Below are 26,825 nucleotides of genomic sequence, written 5' to 3' on the forward strand. Positions count from 1 at the left end.
TTTTACTGTGTCCATCTTAAGGAACTAAATTTCTTGATAACTTTTGCAATAATTAACTATCCTTTCTTTTATTATTTTTTTACAGTTTTTATTAAGTTTTAATGCTGATCATTTTATAATCATAATTATTTTTGTTTATATACAGTATAGATAGCGCCTCTAGCATTCAGGTGCTCTGTCATTAAATGGTGAGGAAGGAAAATAAATTACGTACAATACCATTCCAGGATCTAAATTAAGCTTTTCTAAAAAGCTAGACTCATCGCTTGAGTGGCTAGCGAGATCTTAACTTTACTTTAACATTCCACAAAAAAAGATATTGATATAGCGATTAAGCCTACACTATCATTACTGTATACTAAGAAAATGTAGATAAATTGCATGTATAATGAAAAGGGGTGGGCCTTAGGATAATGCACTAGTCAGGAACTTAAAACAAAATCTTAGGATACTAAAGGTTTTAGAAAAATAATAGATTATCATTAGGGTAATGTTAGAGGAATGTGATTTATTTGCAGTAAGGCTCAATAGTAATTGTATAATTATAGATGTATAATCCAGACAACTACCTGGTCTAAGTGTTTTCATCCTTTTCATCTGCTACGGAATTGCTTTCAGTTTTTTTTGTAGGGACTCAGCTGTGTCTATATTTACGACGCTATTAGCTGATTTCATAGACCCAATACAAAATCGGGACAGGGTCTACGCTTGTGGACAAATTTACATATAGCTCATGCCCTCTCTATGCTTTTACTTTAATGGCTTAATGCTGGTCATTATGTAAACTTTAACATCTGGCATTTTTAACTCTTATGTAAGTAATAAGTTGTCAACGTTGGCAGGTTTTTATCTGATCTGTGGGTTAAGCTAAAATTATTTATGTATATATTGAAAAGATAGAAATTATGAGTAATTAAACTTTTAAAGTTAAAGGAGTATAATTATATGTTAGCTTTGCATGGTAAGGAAGGGACAATTGTAGATTATAATTGTGAATTGAGTTAGAAAAATTAAACAACCAAATCTTCTAATTAGCTGCTAAAGGTAGAATTTTGAGATGCAATTTTGACAGGGTTTAAATATCTGACTACTGTCCCTGTATCCCTGTTAGCAGATCAGCTGAAAATGGATGAACTGAATTTTAGTTTCCGAAAGTGTGCGTAGTTTTCGCGTCCTATCTCAATATTTGCTACTAGCTAAAAAAGCTTCAAACTTAAAAAAAATCAAAATTTGAAAAATTTTAATTTTTTAATTTATAATGTATAAATCGTTTATACATTAAATCGCTTTTCCATTTGACCGGAGTCGCTGAAAATAGGGTCTGCAATAATTGGGTTATCTGCTGTACACTTTAGGAAACTAGGAAACTCAGCTGAAAATGGATTTCCTATTCGAGCCCTAGTTTCCTAAAGTGTACAGCAGATAACCCAATTATTGCAGACCCTATTTTCAGCGACTCCGGTCAAATGGAAAAGCGATTTGATGTATAAACGATTTATACATTAAAAAATTTAAATTTTTCAAATTTTGATTTTTTTAAAGTGTGAAGCTTTTTTAGCTAGTAGCAAATATTGAGATAGGATGCGGAAGCTACGCACACTTTCGGAAACTAAAATTCAGTTCATCTGTTAGCATGTATAGCTTTCCTTGTCAATAACAATTATATGCATTTATTTTTCCCAAAGCATGGATGGTATTCTCTGGATTGAAATAAGTGCCTTTGTATACAGGGAGGTAGGAGGCTGTTTATTACACTAGTCCCAAAAGTTGTATAGTTTTCTTATTCGTTGTCTCTACAACTTTAAATTGTGGTTGGGAAATCAAGTTGAGTGTCCAAACGTTTCAACCACTAATTGTAACCTATAGAAGGGGTAATTTTTTTTGTATAATCATATGGGTTGTACAATTGGCTTATCTCTTTAGATCCCTGGGTAATCTAAACGACTGGACCGATTATTCTTTAAAAATCTAGGAAACATTTAAGATTTTTTAAAAAAGAAAATGATTCCAAACATATATGTACTAAGCTAAGAATAAATAATTGAATCTAACTATATATGTGCAGCTGAGCAATACATCATTAAAATTAATGGGTGTCCTATCCCCACCCCTCCCCCGCAATTTATGAGTTATAATTAACACATGAATAGCTATAGCTCTATTAATCTTTTTTGCTGTAGATATATCAACAAAATATGACATTTTGTCATTATAAATGAATTATACTTCTTGAGAAAGGCGTTGGAATAACATAAAAGTGTGTATACAATGACTTTCTCCGTTCAATGTTTTAAGGTCGACAATAGTGTATAAGTGTATGTCAGCATAAAACTTCCAAGTTCAACACGGATAGTTGGGTTGGGGAGACTGTGGTTTTAACTATTTCCGCCATTTAAGTAATTGAGGGACACTCTTAAAAATGACAATATACATGGGACTATGTCAATTTTAATTATTGTCTGAAGCACTAAACTTTTTTTTATTTTGGTCTAAAAAAGAAGGTGTTTTTAAGGATTGGAAAGAGGGGGTATCCCTCAGCCTTTTTTAATTGACCAAGCCTCCTCAAACTATAATAGATCTTGCAAAGGTACAAAATGAAGCTTTACTTTTATAATGCAACACTTCAGCTTAGAGATGCTATGAATAATATTTTAAAACACTTTCAAGCTTTCAATTTCAAGGAAGAAAATGGAATATTATTGAATATAATTTTTACAGTATAATTAAATATTTTAAGGATATTCAGGATTTATATGAGGGAAGTGCAAGTACAATTTACAATTTTAATATCTTCTTGTATGACTTAATGGGGAAGGATAGAACAATGGCGTTTTTAATTAATATGCATTATTAGCCTAAACCCGACCAAGGATTATCATAAACATTCCTGACATAATATGAACCCATTCAAATTAACTTATTGTGACATTTTTAATACCAAACAAAACCCTATGATATTAAGTAGTATGGTTTAATTTGTCTGAAGCTTACGATTTCAATAACTACTATACTGATTAAGTTTCCTCTCAGGAAAGCATCACATTGGTCCATGGATGATTTTAGGCCTTTTTATTTATGACTTTTTAGACCACTTTTCTGTCCATAATATATGGAAGTGTATTTTTCATAGATTTTTTTATTGATTTTTTAGGGAATGAAGGAGAGACAAGGATCGTCAGAAAGCCTGGACATTGGTTATGGCAAGTGTCCAGAATTTGTGTGTGTTGATGGTTTGATTGTCAGCAGAGAATCTGGTGACTGGCGTGACGTTTCCAGGTAAGACTGAGTAGCTTTTGAAAGGTAGAGGAGTGGTGAAAAATTACTGTCAAAATAATCTAAACATCTTTTTACATGTTAGATTGTTGAATTAGGTTTTATTTTTTCATTTTTAACTGCCAATATGTGTGTCTGTCACAATAGTTTTGCGACCTTGGCAATTTGAAAAATATACTTTAAATTTCTTTTTTAGTCAACACTATTAATATTTTATTTATTGGGTTTGTATTTAAAAGCATGAACTTAAGCAATTTATGTGTAAAAGCAACATATTGACAAACTGTAAAAACTAAAAAGTTATGTTTAGTTTTGCGATACATGCTAATACAATATTTATCAAACTTCAAACAAAAAGTATAATTTGAGTCATTAAAAGAACATTACTGACCAAAATGGCATTAGCTTCAATTTGGGTTATTTAAAATAACATTATGACCACAGACCATTTTGGACTAAGGTCAAAATAATAAACTAAAAGATTTTTCATTAATCTATTGCAACAAGGACAATATTATCCAAAAAATCATTTTTACAAAAAGACCATGAAAAATCCATAAAGAACCCAAGTTATATCTCTTTTACATGGAATAAATGTGTTTTTATACTGAGAGAGAGAGGCTGTTTTTTTTACATGAATTTAGATTAGTTGGTATATAAAGTTGAGTGTCCAGCTACTAATTGTAATCTACAGAAGGGGTAATTTTGTGTATTAATATTGGAGATGTACATCAATTATCGGTCATTATCTTATCTTTTTAAATCCCTGGTTATAATAAGACCTTTAATTTTTCGATAAATTACTTTTTACCGACTTTGTAGAGTAGTTTTTCTTCTACAAAAATCAATTTTGGTTTTGGGTAATTAACTCTGACTTAAACTGACTTAGTTACATAATATACAATATACTTATCTATTGTAAGGAATACAGGGGTAGGTCAATAAAATAAAAGAGTCCTTCCAAGTGACCAATTTAATAAAAGTTCAAAGCAAGTCGGACCTAATATTTGAAATTTTAGATCTAAAAGGGAAAAGTTAAAAAAAAATTTTATTGGGGTAGGGGGAGTCTCATTTTTTCTTGGGTTGATAAAAATTTGTTAACCTTCCCAGGTTCAGCGGTTAGTAAGATGTTTCGATACAGACAGACAAACAGATAAACAGACAGGCATCGTGTTACTTTTATGTAAGGATTAATTAATAAGGATCATTTAGTTAACTTGACTTAATTTTCAATATAATCAACTACTTGTACAATTTAGATTTAATTATGTAGACTCACCTATTCCTGTATTCCTGACATGCTGCTAAAGCTCATCTTAAATTAATTTTGAGTTTAGCACTAATCAATTATGAACTGAACTAGACAGACAGACATTGTTAATTACAAAATAGAAAAAAAGGGAACAGCAAATAATCTCACTCACAAAACTTTTAGAAGTTGTCTGATGGCAGCTGGGTAAGAGATATTCTCTTAGTCCTTTAGAGTTTTCTCTCTTTGTTATTCCAATAATTTTCCAGACACCTTAACATCCAAGGTTGGTCTACTGTAGCTCCAATGGTTGCAAAGTCAAAACTTAGATTCAGCTTTCGGTCACCTGGAAAGCATGACGATGATTAGAGTCCCTCCAAAGATTATGACGTCATACAATAGAATAGCCAATGAGAGGCCAGTATACACTGTAATTGACCAATGGTAAAATTTATGCTGGCCTCTCATTGGTTATTCTATCGTATGATGTCAAAATCTGTGGAGATTAGATCTTTTCATGAAAATACCCTTTTTCGAATTTCAATCTTCTGCTAACCTAAAAAGTTACTTTAGGGGCCTAGAAATATATGTACAAAATTTCAGCTCTCTATCTCTACTGGCGACCTAGCGCCAGGCATGTAAAATATCAACAGATAACGGTAGCACGGCGGTTTTAACAATATCTCAGTAATGTGCAGGTTTTCAGCTCTTCTGCATATTTCAATTTAAACACATAAGGCCAAAGATATTATATCCAAAAAATCTTTTGTCAAAGTCTACTCTAGACCTAGCGCCAGTCAGTTTTCTAAAATCATGCATTTTATACCTGTGAAAAATGAAATCACCAGCGCTAGGTGTAGAGTAGACTTTGACAAAAGATTTTTGGGATATCATATCTTAGGCCTTATGTGTTTAAGTTGAAATATGCAGAACACCTAAATTCACCTTCCAAGCCATTCTCTAAGCATTTTAATTTTTTTTTTGAATTAACGGGATTTCAAAACTGCCTTTTGAAAAGGCCTAAAAAATATCTTTTTTTGTCCCTTTTTTCACTGTATATAGTTACAACTTATTAAGATATTATTTTCAGGTAAAAAAAATTGGCGCTTCCAGCACCAAAACCGGCAAAAACAGGCAGTTAAACTTCTGAACCCCTACTTAACCCCCTGACAGACCCCCCCTCTATCTCGGCTCCTGTTACAGATAGAGATGTAAAACTTTTTTCTGGTTGTTCATGTGTATTTTTAGAGAATTACTTTTTCTAGTCATAGCGGTCAGACCGCTCCTTATCCGCTTTTAAGCAGCCAGCCCCTAAATATTAAAACAGCTGTAGAGCAGCCAATTTTAAAGCTAAGAAAACCAAATTTTATGACAAACTATTATTTTTTATAATAAAAATATACCTTTTCTGACCATCGCCGAAAAACGACAAATAACGGAAACCGCCAATTTAAAACGGCGGTTGGCGGCGCTAAATAATATTTTTATATGTTTATAGTTACAACTTATTAAGATATTATTCTCAGTTAAAAAAACAATTGGCACTTCCAGCACCCAAACCGGCAAAAACAGGCAGTTAAACTTCTGTATCCCTACTTAACCCCATAACAGACCCCCCCTCTATCTTGGCTCCTGTTACAGATAGAGACGTAAAACTTTTTTCTGTTGGTTCATGTGTATTTTTAGAGAAAATTACTTTTTCTAGTCATAGCAGTCAGAGTGCTCCTTATCTGCTTTTTAGCAGCCAGCCGCTAAATATTAAAAAAGCTGTAGAGCGGCCAATTTTAAAGCTAGGAAAACCAAATTTTATGACGAGCAATTATTTTTCATAACAAAAAAAATGCTTTTTCTGACCATCGCCAAAAAACGACAAATAACGGAAACCACCAATTCCGGCGGTTAAACGGCGGTTGGCGGCGCCAATTAATATTTTTATCTGTTTATGATCACAATAAAAGACTACATACAAAAAATGGCTGATTAAGGTCCGGAAAGGGGCAACACAGTTAATTGTTCAAACTAATGTAATAGATTTTTATTTTAGTCAGATGCCAGACGCAGACAATAAAAAAAAAATAACATTTAGAAATATTATCAATTTGTCTACAAAGGGTTAACAACAAAATCAAAATATAAAAATCTAATTATTAAAAACATCAAGATGATCTTTTCCATCCTATTACATATTATCTTTCTTATTATCCTTTTCAAATGCAAGATGTATTTTCAAAATTTAACTGTTCATAGAAAATTCTGGATCATGGAAAGAAAACGAAGTTAGATTCTTATGTGCTAGTATGCATAAAATGACTTTAGAAATGTATTCTGATTTTAGTTGAAAGGTGGATACGATAAGGGAAGGACCTATTTTTATAGTATCCAACAAAAAAAAGTTTATAATCAGTGATAGTGAGAAAAATTGTGTCTATGGTTGTCTTTATATAAACTTTTGTAAAATATTTAATATTGATATAGTGTAAAAAATAATTGTAGTAATATTACCATTCTCCCTTTCAAGGACATCCAATGTGTTTATTAGGCAGGGGGGGGGGGGAGGATATTTTCATTTAGGGGGGATAACAGGATGTCTGTTTTTATGTCTCTCTGTTTGTACTGAAGGATCTCACTAACTGCTGAACTGATATGGTTCCCCATAACAGGGTAGCTTCTCTTAGGTCCTGGCAATATAAATTGAATTTTTTTCATAAATTTTGACTATGTGGTGTTTTTATTGTAAAAATGTAATCAGTTACCGGCAATCTAAATTTCTGACAAAGATAAGGTTATAATTTTGTGTCTAGGCGACGTAATTTAATATTGTTTTTTCTTTTATGAGCATTGTAAATCTTTCAAAATTTTCATTGTACATAAAATGCTATTTTGAAATGCCTAGAACTTTTTTGTTATTGAAGCTAAAGGCTTTAAATTTGGGGTATTGGGTCTACTTGTGGCAGTCATTCAGCAGTTAAAGCGTCGTATTTTTTGCAGGCGTCCTTTAAGCTATTATGCTCATAAACTAATTTTTAGTTTAGAAGTCACCAAATAAAATACACATACAGCTTCAGTCCAAAATATCTTAACTTTTAATAATGTGGTTACTTGTTTACTTGTAACTCTTAAACTAAAAGTTAGTTTATAAGCATGAAATCTTAAATTTAAAAAAAAATCATCTCTATTGATCAAATAATTTATGAGATAAATTAAGGTTAGGTTCATTTTTAGGGTTTTTGAACCCTGGAGAGCTAAGGGTTGGCGGCAGGGGGGTGACTTCTAAATCAAAAATTAGTTTATAACCATAAAAGCTCAAGTTTAAGAAACAATCTCTATTGATCAAATGGTTCCTGAGAAAATTAAGGTTAGGTTCATTTTTAGGGTTTTTTGAGCCCCGGAGGGCTAGGGGTTGGCGTCAGGGGGTTGACTTCTTAACTAAAAGTTAGTTTATTAGCATTATAGCCTAAGTTCAAGCAATGATCTATATTCAACAAATAATTTCTGAGAAAATTAAGGTTAGGTTCATTTTTAGGGTTTTTTGAGCCCCAGAAGACTAGGGGTTGGCAGCAAGGTGGTGACTTAAAAGTAAAAGTTAGTTTTTAAGCATAAAAGCTTAAGTTTAAGAAACAATCTCTATTGATCAAATGGTTCCTGAGAAAATTAAGGTTAGGTTCATTTTTAGAGTTTTTTGAGCCCCGGAGGGCTAGGGGTTGGCTGAAGGGGGGTGACTTCTAAACTAAAAATTAGTTTATTAGCATAATAGCTTAAGTTTAAGCATTCATCTATATTGATCAAATTGTTTGTGAGAAAATTAAGGTTAGGTTCATTTTTAGGGTTTTTTTGAGCCCCGGAGGGCTAGGGGTTGGCAGTATGGGGTTGACTTCCAAACTAAAAGTTAGTTTATTAGCATAATAGCTTAAGTTTAAGCAATCATTTCTATTGATCAAATGGTTTCTAAGAAAATTAAGGTTAGGTTCATTTTTATAAGTTTTTGATCCCCGGAGGGCTAGGGGTTGACAACAGGGGGGTGACTTCTCAACCCAAAGTTACTTTATATCATTAAAAGCTTAAGTTTAAGAAATCATCTCTATTGGTCCTTGTTTTTTAATAAACTCTCATTTATACACATTTTGTTGATCCATATTTTTTTATTGTACTACATAAGTTTTTGTTGTCCCTCATTTTTAGTAGCGAAGCTACTCTATAAATCACAATGTCCGTCCGTCTGTCCGTCCGTCTGTCCGTAATTAATGAATTGGGGGAAACGTGATTTTCTCGGCTCCTATAAAAGATAGAGAGCTGAAATTTTTTGACAACATTCCCATCATTAAGGAGCACAATTAACTATAAAACATCAATGGCGGTCGGACTGCTTTTTAGCAGGTTTTAGGCTATTTTTTATATTTTCCAAATTTTCCCCATATCTTTGGTGTTTATGGTCCGATTTTCAAAATTTTGTCAGTTAAAGATATTAAAATTAAATTTCCCGTCATTTGAAGAAAACAACAATGACGGTCAGACTGCCTTTTTGCAGGTTTTTGGCTATTTTTATATTTTTTCACATTTTTCCCCATATCTTTGGTGTTTATGGTCCGATTTTCGAAATTTTTTCAGTTAAAGATATCAAAATTAAATTTCCTGTCGTTTGAAGAAAACAACAATGACTGTCAGACTGCCTTTTTGCAGGTTTTTGGCTATTTTTGTATTTATCACATTTTTACCCATATCTTTGGTGTTTATAGTCCAATTTTCAAACATTTTTCAGTTAAAGATATTAACATTAAATTTCTGGTGTTTTAAGAAAAGAAACAATGGCGGCCAAACTGCCTTTTAGCAGGTTTTTGGCTATTTTTATATGTTTGACATATTTCCCCATATCTTTGGTATTTTTGGTCCAATTTTAAAACTTTTTTGCATTAACAGTTTCAAATTTTTTTCCCCCATTGTTATGTGCATCTAGTATGTAATTTACTTTAACCGTCTTCATCATACAAAATAAAACAAGGTTTCGTGTTTATTTTCTCCAATAAATCTATTCTTGATTTTAATAAATACACTTTAAATCAACCTCTACGTATTCCCATCCACAATTTTTTGTGCTTCGCTACTTATGGATGTTGTCATCCTTGTTTATTTTATTTGTCAAAACTTATTCAGACGGTACCATGTGATCAATCATATATATTTTTTCATACTTTTCTACACTTTTTGGGTGTCCAATCAGATTGATTCCTAGATTCTTCCTAGTTCTTGGGAAGGTGGTGTTACCCTACCCCAAATTAGTTATAAACCTTCCCAGGACCTAAGAGAAGCTACCCTGGTATGGGGAACCATATCAGTTCAGCAGTTAGTGAGATCCTTCAGTACAAACAGAGAGACATAAAAACAGACATCCTGTTATCCCCCCTAAATGAAAATATCCTCCCCCCCCCCCCCCCACCTAATAAACACATTGGACGTCCTTGAAAGGGAGAATGGTAATATTACTACAATTATTTTTTACACTATATCAATATTAAATATTTTACAAAAGTTTATATAAAGACAACCATAGACACAATTTTTCTCACTATCACTGATTATAAACTTTTTTTTGTTGGATACTATAAAAATAGGTCCTTCCCTTATCGTATCCACCTTTCAACTAAAATCAGAAGACATTTCTAAAGTCATTATGCATACTAGCACATAAGAATCTAACTTCGTTTTCTTTCCATGATCCAGAATTTTCTATGAACAGTTAAATTTTGAAAATACATCTTGCATTTGAAAAGGAAAATAAGAAAGATAATATGTAATAGGATGGAAAAGATCATCTTGATGTTTTTAATAATTAGATTTTTATATTTTGATTTTGTTGTTAACCCTTTGTAGACAAATTGATAATATTTCTAAATGTTATATTTTTTAATTGTCTGCGTCTGGCATCTGACTAAAATAAAAATCTATTACATTAGTTTGAACAATCAACTGTGTTGCCCCTTTCAGGACCTTAATCAGCCAATTTTTGTATGTAGTCTTTTATTGTGATCATAAACAGATAAAAATATTAATTGGCGCCGCCAACCGCCGTTTAACCGCCGAAATTGGCGGTTTCCGTTATTTGTTGTTTTTTGGCGATGGTCAGATAAAGCATTTTTTTTGTTATGAAAAATAATTGCTCGTCATAAAATTTGGTTTTCCTAGCTTTAAAATTGGCCGCTCTACAGCTTTTTTAATATTTAGCGGCTGGCTGCTAAAAAGCGGATAAGGAGCAGTCTGACCGCTATGACTAGAAAAAGTAATTTTCTCTAAAAATACACATGAACCAACAGAAAAAAGTTTTACGTCTCTATCTGAAACAGGAGCTGAGATAGAGGGGGGGTCTGTTATGGGGTTAAGTAGGGATACAGAAGTTTAACTGCCTGTTTTTGCCGGTTTGGGTGCTGGAAGCGCCAATTTTTTTTTAACTGAGAAAAATATCTTAATAAGTTGTAACTATAAACATATAAAAATATTATTTAGCGCCGCCAACCGCCGTTTTAAATTGGCGGTTTCCGTTATTTGTCGTTTTTCGGCAATGGTCAGAAAAGGTATTTTTTTATTATAAAAAATAATAGTTTGTCATAAAATTTGGTTTTCTTAGCTTTAAAATTGGCCGCTCTACAACTATTTTAATATTTAGGGGCTGGCCGCTAAAAAGCGGATAAGGAGCGGTCTGACTGCTATGACTAGAAAAAGTAATTCTCTAAAAATACACATGAACAACCAGAAAAAAGTTTTACGTCTCTATCTGTAACAGGAGCCGAGATAGAGGGGGGGTCTGTCAGGGGGTTAAGTAGGGGTTCAGAAGTTTAACTGCCTGTTTTTGCCGGTTTTGGTGCTGGAAGCGCCAATTTTTTTTACCTGAAAATAATATCTTAATAAGTTGTAACTATATACAGTGAAAAAAGGGACAAAAAAAGATATTTTTTAGGCCTTTTCAAAAGGCAGTTTTGAAATCCCGTTATTTCAAAAAAAAAATTAAAATGCTTAGAGAATGGCTTGGAAGGTGAATTTAGGTGTTCTGCATATTTCAACTTAAACACATAAGGCCTAAGATATGATATCCCAAAAATCTTTTGTCAAAGTCTACTCTACACCTAGCGCTGGCGATTTCATTTTTCACAGGTATAAAATGCATGATTTTAGAAAACTGACTGGCGCTAGGTCTAGAGTAGACTTTGACAAAAGATTTTTTGGATATAATATCTTTGGCCTTATGTGTTTAAATTGAAATATGCAGAAGAGCTGAAAACCTGCACATTACTGAGATATTGTTAAAACCGCCGTGCTACCGTTATCTGTTGATATTTTACATGCCTGGCGCTAGGTCGCCAGTAGAGATAGAGAGCTGAAATTTTGTACATATATTTCTAGGCCCCTAAAGTAACTTTTTAGGTTAGCAGAAGATTGAAATTCGAAAAAGGGTATTTTCATGAAAAGATCTAGTAGAGATACTTTAATCATCTTCTGAAAGTATCCCTCTCTATTTTTTTATAGAAAAATTAATATAAATTTAAACTTTGTAAAAGAAATGAAAGAAGCATACGTAAAAATTGCAGACCAATCTCGCTATTGGTTTATGAGATCTTATTTGACACACCAACTTATACATTTAGCAACTATTCTTTATTCTATATTTGATATAAAATTTCTTTTTTGCGTCTTCTACTTTTCCTTATTCTATGATGAATGTAGTATATTAGTATATTTAGACTAAACTATACATTTTAAAAATTAAAATCTTCCAAATTTCAATAAAGAACAAAAAGCTAAAGGCACTTCCTTATTAATTCTATTTAATTTAGTGCAAGGAACGGGGGATAATACACACGAGGAAAATGTTTTCTCGTATTCATTCGAATCCGGTGGATAGGAACCGGTTCTCATCCATACGAAAAAACTATGTCTAGCATTGTATTATATCCAGCTTTCTACGAATATAGAAATGTACAATCATAAGATTAAAACCAGTTTTTTTAGCCGGTGCCTTCGGCACCTCGGGGCTAAACAAAACTAGTTTTAATCTCAAAATTGTACTTTCTATATCCGCGGAAAGCCGTTTATAATACGATGCGAGAAATACCTATTCTTTGGCTACATTTCTTTAATTTAAAAAACTTCGCTGCAACCAAATGTATTATTTTTAGCATATTCTCCTAATTAGAATAATAATTGCGTCCCTAGCCTCTAAGGGCTCTATATCAAAGGAAGTATGGATATTTTTAAATATTTCATTTTTGGCACTTATAATGGTAAATGTCAAAGTAAATTAAGTTATATTATATCATTGTCTCTTCCAAGATACTAATTAATTTATTATTACTTTGATCTTACACCAGATTATCATATACTCTAATGAAGTGAAAGTTGGCTAAAAAAACATCTCATCTCCTCCTTCTAAATGAACGAACTGACCAAAAAGTGACGTCTATATTAGAAACCTAAATTGACAACAATTTTTCCCCTGTCATGATATCGACATCTATTCTTTATCCATATATATTTATACTAGCGGCTTCGCCCCTAGCCTCTAGGGGCATAGACGTCCAAGGGGGGGGGTAATGGGGTGATTACCCCCCCAAAATGTTGGGTTTTCAATTTTTACCCCCCCCCCCCCCCAAATAAAAAAAATGTCTCTATAAAATAAAGATTACCCCACCCAAAATGAGCTTGGAGGTGCCGTAGGCACCCCCAAAATTTTTATTTTCAAAATTTCCCCCCCCCCCAAATAAAAAAGCTTGGACGCCTATGTCTAGGGGCTTTGCCACAAGAGGTATAATTACATCTTTTATTACCTGGAGATCCCCCACTCCACCACTATTTTAAAGAATTAAAAAGAAATGGCGGGGGGATTTTTTTTTTTTTGGGGGGGGGTTGGGGGTTGGGGTGTCCCACCCCCCTGGAAAATAGCCTAAAACCACCAAAGGACCAGTAGGTATATTCCCTGAAGAGTAGAATCCGATCGGTTCAGTGGTTACCGAGATCTTAAGGGACAGACGGACAGACAGACGGTCGGACAGACATCATTCTACTTTGTATTATAGATTTATTATTTAATACCTATATTTGAGACAACTTTTATTTAATGAAATCTTCCAATTTTTAACATGTATAAAACGGCCTGCTTTATTGCATCAAGATCCATGACAGATCTATATAGGAAATAAACGTCTATAATCAAGCTCGAGTCTTCCAAGCATATAGTGTTAAAAACTCATAGTGCTTCAATAATCCCTATTAAACTCTCACTGACCAGAACGTTAATACCCATTATTCTACTTTTTGCATCATAAATTCAGTTTTTTAAATTCATGTTGCTATTCAAATAACATTAAAGTATTTGATTTCTATTCTTAAAGCAGAAAACTTAAATTTTAAAAATAGTATATCTTAGAAAACTTAGTTTTAAAATGAATTGATCCGTGCGACACTCCCGTAAATGTGTTCAGATATTGAACTAAATGTTTTAACCCTTTCAGGACGAAAATTTGAAATGAAAAATATTAGGATTTTAATCTTTAATAAATGATTCTAAAAAAGGAAGCAAAACGTTAAATCGTGTATTTTTAAATTGGGTGAAAATATAAACTAATTACTGAATACTCATTCCCATATAAACAACCCCTTAAATAGTGGATGTAAATATTCATTTATTTCCCTGGTATCTCATTTATATCCCTGGTATGATTTTAGAAGATTTTTAATTTTTTTTGGAAGATTTTAGAATTTTTATTAATTACTAAAAGAAAGAAAAATTATAACAGGGAAATAAATGAAATTTAAAAACCAAAATTAAACCACATTTTACTAGCATAAAAATGAGTTTTTGTTTAAATGAGAATGATATTCCTGTCCAGTTTTTTGTTTAGGAATGAATATTTCTTACCCTCGTGAATAAATGATGACCTATTGGTCCATCATTTATTCCCTCGGGTAAGAAATATTCATTCCTAAACAAAAAACTGGACAGGAATACCCCAGTTAAACAAATATTCTAACGTAAGACATTAAAAAGTCGTAGTAACGAGACAGAGGTCGGGGGGAGAGAGAGAGATAAGGAGAGAGAGAGGGGATAGAGAGAGATATATAACGAGGGGGGGGGGGGGAAGAGAGAGAGAGAGAGAGAAATATTAACAAGGGTGACAAAATCCGTAAAGAACTACTAAAGACTAAAGAACATTAAGAAATATAGAGTAACTGCACTTAAAAGAGAAAATATTTATATTGCAGCAAAAATTTGAGTAAATATGTCATTTAATACCTTAAATACAAGTCATTTTATTTGGACATACTAACGTCATGGTGATGGGGAAACTATGTAAAGCAATGGTAAAAATTTACTTTGACTTCATTGCAGGACAGTTTCATGAATTTTATTGTCAAGTTTTAATTCAATAGAACAATTCTAATATGCCTAAATTAACAATCAGAACTTTCTTTTAGGGACGTACGGATGGACAGAACAACTGTAGAAATAGATCATTAACATTATACAACCCTTCTACCCCATTTCCTTCCCTCTTACTGGATGAACGAACTGACCAATAAATCAGGTTCACACTGACAAGCTATGTAGGGAATATTTACACAATTTTTCAGGCATTAAATTGAAAAATTGAAGAGAGAAAATCACATTTCCCCCTAATCCTAGCCATCAGACGAACGGACGGACATTTTGAATTATAAATAAGCTTCGCTACTAAATAACAGCGGAATTTGCAAATGTTCCATTATAATCTTGATTAAAAATTTAAGCCATTTAATTTTGATAGCAGCTGAGAAAACAAATATTTTAGCTATTAAAATATGATGTCTCCAAAAGACTAATGGACCATATGAATTTAGAGGAAGAAGGATAGTTTCAATACCAAAATTTCTTTTCCTCAGGGAAGGAGGGAACATTTGACTGTAAATTACACTGTTAACCAAAGTTTAGTAACCACGTTGACTGAAAAAACTTAATCAGTGTTTCATCAGTTCTATACATACTAGAAGTGTCCAAACTTAAATCAAGAGAAGGCTTACCTTTGTTTATCATCATTTGGGATGTAAAATAAATATAGAACATTATCTCCTAAGATCCTATAAGTTTAAAAATCATCAACAATGATGATAATATCCATAAGTAACAAAGTTCCTAATAGTAAAAGTAAAAACACAAAAGTTAAAAGCTAAAAGAAGAAAACGCGGTATAAGCGACAGACAGACGAACGATGATCAGTGCAGTGGTCATACAAATCTTCACACAAATTAGTCTTTGATATCAGAAAATAAAATTATGTTTATGTGCAGTACTGATTGATCGAAGGATAGGCGGACAGAAGTACATTGGTCTAAAAAAAATTCAACCTTCTATATTAAATAGCAGAAGGGAAAATAAACATTTCCCTTACAGTAATTTTATTTTTTTCGAAGCACTATAGACAGAACAACAGACTAAGTGAGGAATAAAATTATTTAACTTTATATTAATTGACTTTGCTACTAAAATTTAACAGGTAGATAAGGATGACAACATCCATAACCATAGAAGCTCTTGAATATAAAAAAAATAAAAGGCAAAGCAAATGAAAGCAAAAAGGGTGCACATTGCACAACAGACAGACATAGTAAGTACACAAAAAAAATATCTTCGATAAAAGCTGGGAAATTATTTAAGAGCATTACCAATAGACCGACAGACAATATCATTCTTAGAGTAGACGTGCATTGGTCAGTAAACATAAAATAAGTCTTCTGTCTTAACCCTGAAAGATCGGGCCCTCTACAAATTCTTAACTGATCGGATTTTATACCTTAATAATTGCATTAGACTTCTACCTTTCCAGTAAGAATATTTAATATTCTTAAGAGCATTACAGACCAGCGAACAACGTGAGCTGTAGGCTAGTTTTATCTATATATAGTTCTAATTTGTTGTAAGTTCGCTTTATTTTTGCTAACCTTCCCCCTTTAGAGCTCTATGTGTCCTGGTTTAAAGTATCAATTATATATATTAGCAAAAAATACATCTATGAATGTTATTAAATTGAAAGGATATCATGGAAGGTGTGAATTAACTTCCGTTTTATATCCGTAGAAGAATTGCAACAAGGATTATAATATCCTTAAAAGCAAAGCTCTAGAACGGTAAGACAAACATTTGTAGTACACGTGGATATATTGACAGGGGAAAATTTTTCTTCAATTAGCTTGCTAATACTGACCTCATTTATTGGTCAGTTCGTTCATCCATTGGGAGGGGAGGGGTTGGTACCGTTACTTTAGCCACATGAGACCATCAATTTATCTGAGAACATGAAAATTTGGTGCAACATCCAAATAATAATATATCGATTGCTGTTTTACTAGCATGGATGTTTTGAGATAATTTGATAACGTAATGCATTTACCTACGGGGAAGGGAGTGCTAACCTCAAAGGAGATTCAAAATGTATTAAAGGGGTTTGGTGCCAGACTAATTTTGCCTGACAGGACATGCAGACCTTATTCATTTAACGTCTTTTTTCATTAACATATTACCTTTACAAACCTTATTAGTAAGATAGTATCGTATGTAGCGAAATATCTCACTAACAGCTAAACCGATAAAGTTCTCCTTTACAGTGAAGCTTCCTATAGGTCCAGGAAAGTATCTTAACGATCTCAAAAAAATGAACTCCCTTAATTTTTTTTTCCTTTTTTAATCTTAAAAAACATCCCACCTTAAGTGCCTCTGAGTCCTCTAGGGGCGTAGCCGCTAGTTAATAAGAAAGGGTTTCTTTGGTATTATATTTGGTTTTTACAGTAGTATTAGTATGTAATTTAATATGAACATACTACCATCCATAATATCAATAGACGGCCTTATTCCAGAATACTATTAATGTAGGACATTTAATAAATATGGCCTAAGATTCATGTCATGTAAATGAGTCAAAGTTTTTGTGGGTTTCTGCTCAACATTTTTGCATCATTGGGCAGGGAAGGATATTTCATCTGAAGAATATGTTTTCCATCGGTCGATTTTGAAGAAATATAAAAAACATTCAGAGTTGAAAATTATAAACTAATTAGTTTTGCATTCCCTTGTATTTTTAGGACAAAAACTTTAAAATGAGTGAAATTGAGTGAAAAGAAATCAAGCTTTAGATTAATTCAACGCTCTATAAATTATTAATTTACTTCTATAGGCTTCGCTAATTAAATGTATTTGTACTTGTTAATCTATTTTCGCCAATTCCTTTTAATTCATAATAGCACATTTTTGGCAGTCAATTAAAATCCTAATGTGTAAGATTAGTGCAAAAAAAGGGTTTCATTCATTAACTAGAATAGTCAGGGAAACGGGGATAGGACTTTAGAGTATATATCAATCATCCACACATTTATTATTTTTATATTCTGTTTGGTATATTGAGGGAAAGAAAGGTGTGTAGATTAATTTAATTAATTGTCCTCTCCCTCCCTGAAGAGAGTTCTCAACACTAATGAGCTGCATACAATGGTATTGTCTTGCAGATTTTAAAAAAGATGTCATGGTTTATTTACATGAAGTTAAGAATTTATATGTATGAATTTTAAAGAAGACAAGATTTTTTAGCCCTGAGGTGCCGAATGCTTATGATAGTACAATATTATATTCGTAGAAAGCTGGATATAATACGATGCTAGACATAATTTTTTCGTATGGATTCAAATGAATACGAGATAAACTTTTTTAATTTATGAATAACCCGTTTTACATATATTTAGCCAATTAGTTGACACTAAAGTTTTTTATAATCTGCCATCGTTTCTTAAACATTTTTAAAAACATTAAGCCGCCGACAAACTGCCTAAGTTAATATTTATGAAATAATAGCCAAGGTGTCTCAAATCAGCTATCATCGTCGAGCAGCATAAAGATTAGACAGCTACGGAGGTTACCTACTATTGGCTGACACCTATAAGATTAGTATAATTAGCTTATCTGCCAATGCCAAAATTAAAAAAATGACTATCTAATCCCCTCCCATACTCCCTCAATTTACACCTTTAGTACAACATACTTGTAAACTTGAGTCAATGTCTAAAGGTTAAATTCAGGTCCCTTAATTTTGACCTCATCCGTTTTTACTCTTCTTAAATTATCCTTCGATTACTTGGGATGCGGGTATAAAACATATCTATGAGATTAAATGTTATTTTTAATCTTATATGTATAGCATTATAATTCTTATATGTTGATAGAATAATAGAAAGACTTGTTTCAAGAGTAGCTATTCCAAAAAGTACCCCAAATCTACTTGTATATTATGAGTTTCTTTCTTTACAAAATGCTAATTATTATATAAAGATAATAGTATGTCACTCTGTCTATGTGTAGGTACCGAAGGATCTCGCTAACTACTGGACCGATATGGGTCTAATTTACAGTGAAACCTCATACAGGTCCATGGATGTTTTATAACTATTTCGGGGAAGGGTAACCCAAACTCCCAAGGGAAATCGCTACTGGAAAAAAATACACTCTTCCCCAAAAACGTAAACAAGAGGGTTGCCCCCCCCCCCCCCCTCCCTCCCTCTGATGCCCTAGGTCCTCTAGGGGCATAACCATAAGTATAATATAATAGACATACTCCTACATAATATATTGTACATGTGACGAGGTTTCGTGACTTGATTTTAAATTAATTTTTATATCTTAGAGCTTCAAATGAATGGAGGGAAGAACACGCAAATACAGACACAGAGCAAAGCTTTATCAGTGGTCAAGGCACTCTTACTACATTAAGGTAAATATGAAGCTTCCCTACATTTATTAACTGTTGTAGAGATCTTAAATAACATGCAAACACAGAGACAGAGCATATCTTTATTAGTGGCCAAGACACTCTTACTACACTTATAATACGCATCTCTGAAAAGCATAATTAGGTATCTTATTATAGTAAATAGTAAGATTGATTTTTTTCGGAAGTTTTAGTTCTTAATAACTACTAAACTGATTCAGTTCATCTTTTTAGGGATACTTCATATAGGTCCTGTGATGGTTTTAGGCTATTTAATTTTTAGATTTAAGTCTTTTAAAGTTATTTTCTGTCTCTTCTATACCCCTTTGAATACATACCCGTAGTTAAAGTTATATAGAACCCAGTATAAACTACAAAATAAGGCTTTATTTATAAAAAAAGTTTTACTTCATAATTAAAACTTTGTATGACTCTTTTTTCTATATTTAGGTCACGCCGAAGTTCTCGACACGAACCAGACTATGAAGTTATTCCAGATACAGCCCATGTGAGTATCATGTATAAATAAAAACAAAGTTCTCTTTTTTGTAGCTTAAAAATATCAATATAAGGATAATTGATAGGAAAAAGTTTATATAAACAAAATGATAGAAAAATACTGACTAAATAGAAATTTGTCTAGTTAATATACATAACTCTCAAGGACAAGGATTCTGACAAACAATTCTAAGTAAAAAATTCCCACAACCTACTTCCTTATTCCTCCCAACCTTTTTTACCCACTTTCATTTAGTTACACCACAAAACAAGTTTTATGCCAACACTACGTCACACAAATGACTAAATGTTAAGCAATTTTAAAAGGTATTAATTTGCTGGATCACAGCCCCTACATAACTCAAAAGTCAAAGTTGACAGACTACCAACCCTTACTTCTGCCATATGTAGTCCTTCGGCGCCAGCATATGACAGTTCTAAATGGATTATCTTCATTTTCTGAATGTCTATCTTTGTCCAATAGTATACCGATCAATATCTTTATATATTTCAATGTAATCTAATTTAATTTTATCGTCTATAATGATGATTCTCTCCATACAATCATTTTATCTACCGCTACTTTAATAAGTATATTAGGAAGCGAAGCTACTTTATGCTATGTATTTGACTGTACGTCACTTTGCACTGTTTTTTATTATTTTATTTTTTTATCTTTTTTAATTAGTGAGATTAGTCTATTTATGAATTTTCTACTTTTCAAAACTTTTTTGAAAAACACAACGAATGATAGATTGTTTTAAATTAAATTCCTTCTGCAAGTTAGATTTATTGATGGAAAAGTTTGTATACATAAAAAATTCTCAAAGTTACCATCCAACAGATCAAAGAATGTGTTCTTATATTTTGGGAACAGTATAACTTACAGTTGTTATTTGCTGATTACAAAACGACTTTCTTTTATTTTTCATGGTACAAACAAATTGATTTAATTTCATATTTAATCCATGCAGTTATACAGTTTACTTTTTCAAAATTGTAGATAAGATTTATATTGAACAAACAATAATGGCAAAAAATTGCTTTAAGATGAAATATGAAATGGGGGAATTCACAAATGCAAAACAATTGCAAATCTAGAAACACACACACATTAACCAAAGGTTATGTGTAAAGCTGTGAAATAAGATTAACACACATCAAGGCAAGGGCGTGCACAGGGGTTTTTAAAGGAAGATGAGCGAAAAATTTAATGATAATTAAGTGAAAGCTTTATTTCTAGTAATTTTTAAGTTTTGGTAATTCGTACAGTGGTCAAATCTTTGATTTGGGCGGATTTTTATAAGACTAGTTTTATTTAGTCTTATACTATTCTATTTATATATGACCTATTTTAAATTTAAGAAAATAATAAATCCCTAAATAAAATTTAAAAAACAGTTTCCCATAAACAAATAGTATTGGATACATAATTGTCTAACATATGAAACATTTGAATAAAACCATCCCAATTAATAATGTAGCCCTAGTTTTTTTTAGAGAGGTTGTAGGTGTTATTCCAACCCTCCCCAATCCAAGTGCACGCCCCTAACATGAAGAGAGCACAAGGTTAAGTGAGGGCACACATAATTAATTCAATATCCTACCCACATTTTTGCCAACATTGAAATGCAAAAAAATCAGGGAGGGAGAGGACAATGACAGTTATGCTACAAACTTTTCTGTCCCCTTTACCAGCTACACGAAACCGATTGATATCCGCTGGATTACATTCGGTTCTCACCTAGTTTAAATCTTTAGATTTTTCATTTTACTATCCGTCGAAACCCATCTATAATACGATGCGATGAATAACTATTATTGTTTATTTGCCCTCTCCCATTCTCCTAAAGAAAAGGTCTACATTGTTTGTTTGATAAAATTAAAAGTAAAAAACAGTGGCTTCATTAAAATTAATATTTAATCTGGGATTTAAAAGAAAGAGATTAACTCATTGATAATTTTTTAACAACTTAACTTTCTTCCTAGGATTAATACCAATAAGCAATTTTTTTGGCAAAATGACAAAGCAAAAAAGCTATGACCATTTTGATTGTTATTATAGTAATTATTCTTTATTTCAGAAGGCTCCTAGTTTGAGATCACTAAACCTACCTACAGACAAAAACCTTTCCCAAATATTAAAGTAAGCATATTCTTATTTTGAGCTTCCAACCATAAAGTTAACTTTATATAATCCTTAAAAAACTTGTTTTTGTTCTTTGAAATAACGTAACAAGTGCTGGCTGCATCACTTGTGATAATTCAATTATTCTCTTTACCTCTTAGGCTCTGCCTCCTATACTCATTCTCTTTTCCTTACTGTTGTGCGTGTGAACTAATCCTATATTTATTACAGGGGTAACGCAGAACTGTTAAACTCAAGCAGACAAGCTCTTTCATCCTCAGGACCCAGTCCTAATAATTTAAACCAGGTATAATAGAACATTATCATTATCATTTAGACTTTGTCAAAGCTTTTGAAATTATTTATATCAATTCACTATAACTAGGTTAATATTTAAGTAAATAAAAAGTTGGTGTATATTATTCAAAATAAGATATCTGTTACTATTATAGTTGATTGTACCTATATTCTATGCTATAAGTTAACCAATATTTAAAATAGATTACTCTTGTTTAGGACCAACTCGTAATAATTCATGTGAAACATTGAAATGATTTGAAACAATTTGACCTTTTCAAAGCATTTCACCTTTTCACGGTATGGTCATTTTTTACAATCATTTTTGAGACAAAATTTATGGCATTACCTATTTTCCTTATTTAATTGAGTGCTGTAATTTTGATTATTATTTAAAAAGCCCAATTAAAATTTTTCTAATTCCAGATGTCAGATGGCATGAACCGGTTGCTGGCCAGCGGCCATGAAGACTGTCCCAGCCAGGACTCGAGCGTGGTGTCCGCCCAGCACTCCCTCGTCTACACAGACTCGTCTGTCTACGCAACCTCCACCCTCTACAATGATGCGTCCAATTGTCCGGCGGTTCTTGCCAACGCGGCTGTTTCCCTGCCGCCCATCCCCCATTCTGTCAGCCACCGGCTGGGCCAGGCGTCCAGCTCGATAGTTCAGCACCACTACACCCCACAAGCGGCAGCTGTCTCACAAAGCTTACAACATCAAGTACAGCAACAAGGACAAGTTGGTGACGAAGCAGTGGGGGTGGAGCCACAAAATAGTCAAACCCAAAACCAAACCAAAGATAATTTAGTCAATGAGATGGTGAAACAGAAACTTTTAATGCTGGAAAGTAATGATGAAACTAGACTATAGAATCTATACCTGGAATCTTATCCATAGGTGTACCTATCTCCAGAATTGAATATAAATATATGTCTATCTACAATAGAATATATCTTACATTTGAGATTCCTATTTCGTGATGACACATTTTAGTTTTACTAGATTCATAAATCATTAGCTTATAAACAATTATAAATATCAAATAAATATTTTTCATAAACAAAACATTATATATAAATGAAAAATATGAGTTAATCCTGAAATCCAAAAATAAAGAAAGCATTTTACCATCATCATTTAGTGTTTTAGTGTATTATATGTATATAATGATAAGAAAGAGAATATTATATTTATAAAGTATGTATAAATGTTTATGTATTTTAACCTATAACTCTTGCAATTAAATCAGTATGTTTAATGAATCACATGTTTTGTTTACAGGGCGGATAATCTAGAAGATTTATTCAAAGGTCTTACTTTTGATCAGGTTTAATTTTAAATGTTTAGGGCTTTTAATAAGTTGAACAACTAAAAATTGTCTTAATTTTTTACTAAATAAATTAAATGCTATTATTTCGAGAAAATACAAAAATACTATATTGATACAAAATGAAAATATTACCTGCCCGGTGAACAAAGAATGAGCTTCATTAAACACACTGCAACAAATAGAAAAAGTTTTCCCTTTTCAAGTTTATCAATCAATGCATTTATGTCAAAGTAACTTTTTAAAGGGTGAATATATTTTTTAAAAATCTGTATTAATTTAATCCTTTCATTTACAAAACATTATTTTATATTTGCCTTCCAAGTTTCTTGAATTAAAATAAACATTTTCTTGCTGCAGGCTACTTATGTTCAGATGACATATCCCTTTTTTTCCATTCCACAGGAGGGAAAAGACTTTTGCAACTGAATTAATCTTTGCCCCTTTCTTCCTAAGAGCAACCAAAAGATTTCACCACAAATTTAATTAACGCCCATCGTCCTATCCATCATTCCCTGACAAACAGATGACATAGAAAAACTTTCTCTAGAGAAAAAGTCACCAAATTTGAATAAAACTTTTTCTGTTACTAACCAAAATTGCAATAAGAATTCCCCTATACATTCTTTTATCTTGAAACACAGCTACTCTATAACTTATGATATTCAAATGTCCGTATGTTAAGTATGAATGTCTACATATTTCTTTTAAAATAAATTAACTTGCCTATAAACTTAGACACCCTAGAGATTTTATTGAAAATTGCACAGGGTTGTTTGTTGAGAATCTAATTTATTTTCTCGTATTCATTCGAATCCGGTGGATAGGAACCGGTTCTCATCCATACGAAAAAACTATGTCTAGCATCGTATTATATCCAGCTTTCTACGAATATAAAAATGTACAATCATAAGATTAAAACTAGTTTTAATCTTATAATTGTACATTCTATATCCGCGGAAAGCCGTTTATAATACGATGCGAGAAATAACTATTCTTATTGCAACGCTACGCTACTTAAAGACATATTTGTCCTTCTATCAATTTTATCTTACAATTGTAGAACAATATGCAAAGGCCAAGGCCCAATTTAAGTTAAAAACCTTTCAAGAACTCATAATTTTCTAAATGGAGAAAGTCGCTCAATGTGACGTCATAAAAATGAGGGATATGAGAGGAGAAGTGGGAAAGAAACCCTCTAAAAAAGAGATTGAAAATCACTCATTTTTATGACGTCATATATCTTTTTTGAGCGACTTTCTCCATTTACATTTTTTTTAAAAATATTACGAGCTTTGGTGATAAATTATTTAATTAAAAAAAATAACTTTTAGAAATTAGGTTGCTTTATTTGGGTTCAGGTTTCAGTCTTTAAAATAGTACCAAGTTATTTTAATACTATCAGCTTGAATAAAATTAAAATATATAGTTGTACTTATCTTAGTAGATGGGAATACCTATTTCTTATTCCACTTTATGTGATGCCATGCATGATCAAAAATGTGTCCAGTTATGAAAAATATTTTAAATAAATTATTCTATGTTTAAAAATCACATATTTGCATTTGCGAAGCTACTCTACAACTCTTTTATGATTGGACATTTGTCATCATAATCAAATATTTAGGCCTTCTGTCAATAATTTTGGTTAATATTGAAGATAACCGTCCTTGTTGACCAAATTATGAATCTACATTCTACATGTTTATGAATTTGAATTACATGCAAAAGATTGCAAATATTTAATTAGTTATGGGTTTAGGTTGAAATTATTGCAATAGGGATGAAATTAATATTCGAATTTAAACTAAACTGAAAATGGTGTTTTACTAAAGGTTAGGTTTTATTTGGCACAGAAAGCCTTGTAGAAATGTGTCACTTTGACTCGAAGGGTAAAAGCCCCTATCGGTGGTTATGCATGAAAAAGCACCTCCCTCCATATTTTTAATGAGTTTCATAAAATAAGGGGGTAGTGTGCTCGCTAGTCACTTTTAGGGAAAGTACCATAGAGATGAAAATTTAAATGTTTGATTTGAGAATATATAACATTTTATACTTTGTTATGACAATTTGCCCGATAATTTTTTCGACTTAACACTGAACTCCAAGAAACTATATTTTTAAGTATAAACCTGGAAGGCAGCTTTAAAAAATTCCAGCTACAAATTCAACCGACTCTGTGTAATATTCTTTGCTGTCGAAATCGAGAATAATCAAATAAATTTTCAAATATTCGATAGAACCAAAAAATAAGCAAATCACAATACATAATAAATAAAAAAGGCGTTATCTAGTTCATGTCTAAATCTGACAGATTTATTATATTTACACTTTAATTAAAATCAGAAATAACAATAATATTATATTTGACCAATCTAAAATATAAATATTGGATGGTAGAAAAAGACATTTTTGTTCCAGCTATGTATTTGCCTATAACACTTCAAATACAAAAAGTATATACCAAAGGATTTTTATTAAGGATGGTGCTTTCTTATGCATTTACACCCTATTCCGATTATTATTTCGCTGTTTAAATGACAGAGTATAGATGATCATAGCTATTAAGTTTACTTTTATAATAAAAAATGAGGAAATTTGCAAATATTTCTGCTTAGCAACCATTTACACACACATAAATTTGCATTCTATCTCCCATCTGTCTAACTTTTGCTAACAAGAAACTTTACTAGTTTATAAGTCATTGTACTACCCCTATCCAAAGATGGCTATAGATAAGGGTGCAGGTACCTTTTTTAGTAAAATCTGCTCAGTGCAAATACTTTAGAGTATATTTAAATCAACGTTTGCAAAATTGGCATTGCCATCTTTAATGTGCAAAGTGTATCAACACAGCTACACGCAGCTTTAGTTAATTAGTATTAGTATATTAAATGTATATTACTATATAGCAGTTTATTGAATTTTTCTTCATATTTTTTTTACAGCTGTACAACCTAAAGATAAACACTATTGCCTTTTTTTCTTTACTTTTCTCGAGAAACCATTTGATTTTCATTATTTTGAGAATATTAATAATGGGAATTTTTCTAACAAAATTGAGGTTTGTATGAAGGAATCTTGAAAAGTTTTCTTGCCTTTCTGATTGCAATATCTTCAGAACTAACTCCTCTTCAAAAGTTTGTCTTTTTACAGGATAACAAATACTGTAGGTTAGAAAATAAGGATTCTTTCCAAATATCAACATCATATGTCCTTCTTTAACCTAGGACGCCATTAGATGCCAAACCTTTAAAGCAGTATTACCTGTCTATATACCGACCA

The 26,825-nt window shown here is 31.9% G+C and overlaps 2 protein-coding genes across 2 annotated transcripts in view; one reads left to right on the forward strand and one right to left on the reverse strand.

Annotated features, from left to right (window-relative positions):
• The window catches only part of LOC145314932 (solute carrier family 22 member 7-like), a 111,600-nt gene extending 86,536 nt beyond the window's left edge, over nucleotides 1-25,064 (forward strand). The window contains exons 15-20 of the mRNA XM_080155008.1: nucleotides 3,152-3,276; nucleotides 19,207-19,293; nucleotides 19,741-19,798; nucleotides 21,873-21,934; nucleotides 22,148-22,223; nucleotides 22,640-25,064. Coding sequence (XP_080011134.1) covers nucleotides 3,152-3,276; nucleotides 19,207-19,293; nucleotides 19,741-19,798; nucleotides 21,873-21,934; nucleotides 22,148-22,223; nucleotides 22,640-23,083 — 852 coding nt within the window. The 3' untranslated portion in view covers nucleotides 23,084-25,064. The remainder of the gene's footprint in view (nucleotides 1-3,151; nucleotides 3,277-19,206; nucleotides 19,294-19,740; nucleotides 19,799-21,872; nucleotides 21,935-22,147; nucleotides 22,224-22,639) is intronic.
• The window catches only part of LOC145314502 (alpha-crystallin B chain-like), a 390,513-nt gene that overhangs the window by 182,267 nt on the left and 181,421 nt on the right, over nucleotides 1-26,825 (reverse strand). The window lies entirely within an intron of this gene.

The sequence above is a fragment of the Acartia tonsa genome, chromosome 3 (genome assembly GCF_053477335.1).
Source record: "Acartia tonsa isolate MP-2025a chromosome 3, ASM5347733v1, whole genome shotgun sequence".
NCBI classification, from domain to species: Eukaryota; Metazoa; Arthropoda; class Copepoda; order Calanoida; family Acartiidae; genus Acartia; species Acartia tonsa.